Here is a 6,000-nt window from a genome sequence, read left to right on the forward strand (position 1 = left end):
ATGGGACTCCCTGCTCAGCAGGGAGCCTGCTTCTCCCTCTCCCTCCCTCTGCTACTCCCCACCTCTCATGCTCTCTCTCTCACTCACTCTCCCAAAAAAATAAATAAAATCTTTAAAAGAAAGAAAAGAAAAGAAAGATGCACGGACTCCAGTTTGGGCTGGGAAGGGCCTGAGAGATTATCCAATTCACAGGTTCCCGACACAGGAAAATCCTAGGAGGGGGGCTGTACAAATGAGAACCCTCCGCAGGGCCTTGTAGATGCCAGTTACACAGGTGTGTTCACGTGGTGACCATGACCCCAGCTGCTCCCTTATGTCCGGCACACCTTTCTGTCTGTGTGATCTACTTCAAGCAACAAACGTTTACTCGCCCGGGGAGTTGCATGTGCCAGACGGCTGGGTATACCGAGGGGGTTTGCATGTTCCATGGTCACGCTTCGTCCTGTCCATCACACAGATCGCCCTCCCCCAAGAAACTCCCCATCTTGCCAAGGCCAGGCTCGACCTGGGAGAAGCATTCCCTGTGGTATGGGGAGCCTTACTCAAGGCAGGGGCCTGGAGTGACAGCCTGCCCCCTCCCTCACCATCCCCTAATTCACAGCGGGGTTGGTAACTATCTGTTCCCACCTCTCAGGTGAACTCTACCAGACCAGGAATTCTGCCTCAAGGCTCTTACTCATGCTTGTAACATTCACCTGCCCCAGGCCAAAAAGTATCTGGCATACAAGGGCGATTTGGTAAGCTCCCCAAGTTAATGGGACGGAACCCCCCAGGAGGTGCTGCTTCTGCCCACAGCCACACAGCTGGTCCAGGGAGCAGAGGGGCCCTGGGGGCTCAAGACACACAGGCCTGGCTTGAATCTCAGCTCTCTACTCATAGCAGAGAAACTAGGTGATTTCAATGCCCTTGGCCTCAGTTTCCTCACCTGCAAAATAGGAATCCTAAAAGTATCCACTTCATGGAGGTATGCGGTACTCAATGAGACCGTGCACTCACATGCCCAGTGGTGTGATATCGGGTGTATACCGAGATGCCAAGTGATCACAACTCGTTCGCTCTTTCCATCACAGGGGGATCATCCGATTTTAAGATTCCCTGCTGGAAACTAATAAGCATTTTAAAACATGAATGTGCACCTAGGCACATAAATGCTCTAAGTTCTGTTTTACAGAACCCTGGCTAATAGAATCAGCCAATCACTCAGCTCTAGATGTGAAAAACAATGCCAAACATCTGATTATACTGCAGGGGTCTTTGGGCAAAAGACGCTGAGACTAAGGCTGGCTGGCTGCCAAGACAGGGAGTCAAGGGGTTCTATGGGATACCTTCTGATTCTGCTTATTCTCCGAAGGACCAGAGGACACCTCAGAAAGTTCTGTGAGCCAGTGTAATTTCAGTGCTGTGGCTTCTGGAGGCGGGAGGGGTTGGTGGTGCAGGAAGCCAACGCTGGAGCATCAGGATTTCCTCCTGCCAGAACAGCCCAGGGACACTGGATCAAGACTATGGGGCTATTCCAGAGAAACATAAAAATGTACTTCAGCTTCCAGCTTGAAAGGTCAACCTATGTATATAGGGTTTGAAATCCAAGAAAACCACTTCAAGGTCATAGGGCCACAATTATGAGCCTTCTGTGGTTTCAACAAAAGATCACTGTAATCAGAGATCATAATGAATGGAATATCATGATGCCAAAAAAGCCCTTCGAAAACTTTTAACTCAATCTACTGATTAAGAATACCCAAATAATTTACAAAAGTGATTCTGATAAAGTGAATTCACAATACATCATTATGTCCCTCCATCTCCCAATCCAACCTGCTTTTATGACCAGAGAGATTCCCCCAAACAGTGACTCATCCATTCTGCACCAACATGGAGAGAATGAGATAGAACTGCCCCATTCCTCATTCCTGAAAACAGGTTACTAATTAAGTAGGGAGGGAAAGCATGGATACACTACAAATAGAGGGAGAAAAACAGCACTGCCAAAGTTCACCAGTTTCCACATACAACCTCCCTCTCTTCCAAGGCAGGTGAACATCATACAGAAATCTAAAGAATTTTGAAAAATCAATTTTGTTCTTTTTGGTATCAAGGGTTATCTCTTCCAAATATTTATGATTGTTGCTCTTCAAGGAATAAATCATCTCCAAGCTTTGATATGAACCCTAAGCAAAAAATGTGCTGGGAAGTAATTCTTCAAGGTGCAATCTGTTTAAGTAGGAGGAAGGGCTCTCTTGGATAACTAAATGGTTAGCTTTCAATGCCCAGCTCTTTGCAACACACACTTTGCAAGATGCCTGTCCTCCTGCAAAGGGTTAAAAAAGAAGAAGAAGAAAAGAAGAAAAAAAGCCTCTATCGGGTGGACTGAGAAGCCATTCTTCCCAGGGGACACTCATTTAGGGCTGCGAGGCTCAGGCTTTGTGCGCGCACCGCCCCTCCGCGCCCCCGCCTCTCCTCCCACAGCGACTGCTCCTCCAAGGTTCCCAAGGCCACCTGCTTCTCCCGAGAAAAAAGGACTACTCGGAGCGCTATCTCAGTGCGCAGTCGGCGTCCCCGGCGATGCCCCGCGGGGAAAGAGGAGGAGGTATCCCCGGGGAAGCGTGCTTTGTCGCGAGGGTCGCGCGGCCGCCCGCAGCGGCCCCTGAGGCCTGAAAGGTTTAGACCTGAGTCCCCGGGGCCCGGGTTCTTTCCGCGCCCCGCTCAGCGTCGGCCCAGGTACCAGGGCCGACCCCCGGCATCCGAGCTCCACCCCGCCCACCCAGCCGAGCTAACGGCACGGCGCCGGGGAACCTTCTCCATCCCGCCTCCGGCCGGCGCGGCACCTGCTCGGCCCCGCCCGCTCTGGGCCGGAGCGCGGGGCTGTCCTCGTCTCACGCCGGGGAGATCCCGCTCCAGCCGGCGGATGCCCGGGGCCCCTCTGCCTAACGGGGAGGGGGGAGGTCTGCCCTTGGGCGCCTGTCCCGGGGACCCGCGCCTACCCCAGCCTGCCCGCGGCGCCCCCACCCCCCGCGCGCCCCGCAGCAGGGGCTGCGTCCAGGGAACCCAGCCCGGACCGGTCGACCGTACCTTGTGCGGCGCCCGCAGCAGCCGGTGGACCCCAGCCAGCTGGGTGCCGAGAGCGAGGTCCTCGCGAAACGTGAACAGCGGCGGCCGGCTGGGCTCGGGGAAGTTGGTGCTGTTGAAAGGGTCCGTGTCGTCCAAGAACTGCACCCGGCAAGCCAGCGTGGCCATGATGCATCCCTGCCCCTGGGAGCGCGGGCGCCGGGATCCGCGGGGCCGCGGGCCGGGACGCCGGGGTCACACCGCGAGCAGGGGAGGCCGCGGCCGCCGCTCGCTGGCTCGCGGGCTCGCAGGCTCCGGCGCGCCCGGCTGCAGCCCGGGCTCCGGCCGCGGGGGGCGGGGCGGGGCGGGGGCGGGGCCGACGGGCCCCTCTGTCCCCTCCCTCTCCGGCTCCTCCCCTCCTCCGGCCCCTAGCGCCCGGCCCCGCTGCCCCGACCGGCGGGACCTGCGGCGGGGAAAGGGAAAGGGAGAACGGCTCGCGCGGCATCCGCACTCCTGCGCCAAGCCCGCTGCCAGCGGCGGCGGGGCGGGCATCCCCGGCGGGCTGACTCCGGCAGCACCGGCACCGCTTGGGCCGTCCGCTGCACGTGCGCCCCTCGGCGTAGGGAGCTGTACCCCTCCGAGCTCCGGGAACCGGAGGGAATGGCCATCCTGTCTTCCCCCCTCGGGGAGAGGGCTTAACCCCTTCCAGATGAAGGCGGCGGCGTCGGGCTCCTGCTGCCTGGATTTGAAAACCCCCAGCTGGGTGCCTGCAGGAGAGGGAGCCGGCCCCCAGCAGCAAGCGGGGTGGTGGCAGCCACCGGGAGCCCAGGCAGGGGTGACCGGGAGGTTTCCCTTGGGGAGAAGGAACCTTAGAAAAAGGAGGGTGAGCCGGGAACCCACGCAGCTCCTAACAGACAATCCCAGGGGGCGCTAGGAGAGACGACTGGAGGACTGCGAGGCTCTGCCCCAGGACCCCAGGGCCGGGCGTGACACCGGGGCCACCTGGTGGGTGCTAGTTGACCCTCTGTATCACTGCCGCCTCTTGACCAATTCGGTCCCCCGAAAGCCCTAACTGGACCTTGTGGCGCCGCGGACCGCTGCGGACGAGGTCACCGAATTGCGGAGGGGCGGCGGAGACTTGGAGACCCGCTCGCGACCGAGGGACGTGGAAGGAAGCGTTGCAGCCTGCACGCCGAAGCACCGGGACTCCTGTCCGCCTCCCAGCGCTCTCCTCGCTGCTCGCGGGCGACCCCCTCCGTTTCCAATAAGAATTCGACAGTTCTCTCCTTTCCCAGGCCGTGGCCAAGTTGGGGGTTCCTCATACCTCATATAGGTACCTGGGCTAATACGCAATCGCTCTTGACATCCGAGTCTGCTTACAAGGCGGCTCTGTGACGTCTCTCTCCCTTCTGGTTTCAAGAGGAAAGAAACCCTTGTCCCATACTTAGCCCCTTCATTGGCACCTGTTTTTTGTTTTTTGTTTTTTTTAAGATTTTATTTTTAAGTAATCTGTACACCCAATACGGGGCTGGAATTTACAACCCCAAGATCAGGGGTCGCGTGCTCCGTGGAATGCGCCAGCCAGGCGCCCCCTTCACCAGCACCTTTAGCCTTCCTTCTATCCATAGACTCTTCCTGTCGCACATGCAGCACTTACGCCTGGTCTTAAAATGACAATGATCCATGACACTTCTGCTCATTCCAGAAGAACTCCTAGCTCTCCTTACTTCTGCTCCTTACTTGCTCTTTGAATGAGTTCTCTGGGCCGGCCCTACACCAACTTCACCATCAACTCATGGCCAGAATACTAAACCCCCAAATTCTACTCCCTTGCCAGGGGCTTCCTACCCTCCCACTGTCAGCCCCAACTCCCTCCTCACTGAGGGAGCCCACCAGTCTTTCTGGCCACCCCATTTCTCATCACTGTCCCAACATGAATCCCAGCGCACCCTCTCGGACCTTCTTGCCACACCACCCCCTGGGCCTCACCTATCTGTCAGTCCCGGGCTGGCTTCTGCCCCTGCCCCATCTGCCCATGCCTGCTGACCACGGGGCCACTCTCGGTGACCCATTTACCCCTTCTACCTACAGATTATTCAGTACGGAAACTCACGTCTCCAGGACGAAGTCCTCCCCTCCCAGCACCCCCTCCTCTCCATCTTCCATCCACATCCTCCCTCTCCTGCATCTCAGGAGATGACCAAAACCTTGTTTTTCTCTCGCTCAAGGCTCTACCTCCATCCGGACCCTGAGTCCCTCCCTTCCCAATTGCTCTGGGACCAGGCTCTGTTACTGAAGCAGCCCCCTTCTTCCTTCCTCCCTGGGCTCCTTCCCCTGAGAATCGGGACTGGGTTCCTGGCGTGTGACCAGTGCAGTCACACAGAGCCCTGTACTTAGAAGAACCCCACACTGGCTTTGTGCTCGGCTGTTGCTGTCTTACAAGTCTTAATAATTTAGCAAGAGGCCCCAAATTTTCATTGTGCACTGGGCTCTACAAATTAGGTAGCTGGTCCCGATAAGGAAAAAAAAAAAAAAAAAACACCCAAGTGGTTTCCATCTTAAAAGCTGTACCTTTACAAAGCCTGCCTCTCACTGGCTTATCTCTCCTTCACTTCCTGACCGGCCTCTGAGAGAACTATATTCCTTCCTCGGCATCCTCACCAGCTCTTTGTCCCACGTCCTGTGACACCTGATGGGCCCCTCCTGCTGTTCTGAGATCATCATTGCCCTCCTAACTGCCTCATCCAGGGGACATCTCAGCCCGGCTGCCCACTTTCTTGGTAGCATCTGTCACCATGGACCACTCCTCTCCCAAACTCTCTTCTCCCAGCTTCCACAGTTCTACCAACTCTGGGCTCTTCTCCTTCTTCCTCCTTGGCAGCTTCTTCCTGAGTCCCTCTGGACTCTGTTCCCCTCTTGAGAATAGGGCATCACAGCTACAGTTAATGTTAATTT

The 6,000-nt window shown here is 56.8% G+C and overlaps 1 protein-coding gene across 7 annotated transcripts in view; it reads right to left on the minus strand.

Annotated features, from left to right (window-relative positions):
- Nucleotides 1-3,395, minus strand: part of FHOD3 (formin homology 2 domain containing 3) — a 445,553-nt gene extending 442,158 nt beyond the window's left edge. For all 7 annotated transcript variants that reach the window (XM_036095752.2, XM_036095751.2, XM_036095756.2 and 4 more), the window contains exon 1: nt 3,070-3,395. In XM_036095752.2, the coding sequence (XP_035951645.1) occupies nt 3,070-3,234 (165 nt within the window). In that variant the 5' untranslated portion in view covers nt 3,235-3,395. The remainder of the gene's footprint in view (nt 1-3,069) is intronic.
- Between the last annotated feature and the right edge of the window lie 2,605 nt (nt 3,396-6,000).

The sequence above is a fragment of the Halichoerus grypus genome, chromosome 13, assembly GCF_964656455.1.
Source record: "Halichoerus grypus chromosome 13, mHalGry1.hap1.1, whole genome shotgun sequence".
Classification (NCBI taxonomy): domain Eukaryota; kingdom Metazoa; phylum Chordata; class Mammalia; order Carnivora; family Phocidae; genus Halichoerus; species Halichoerus grypus.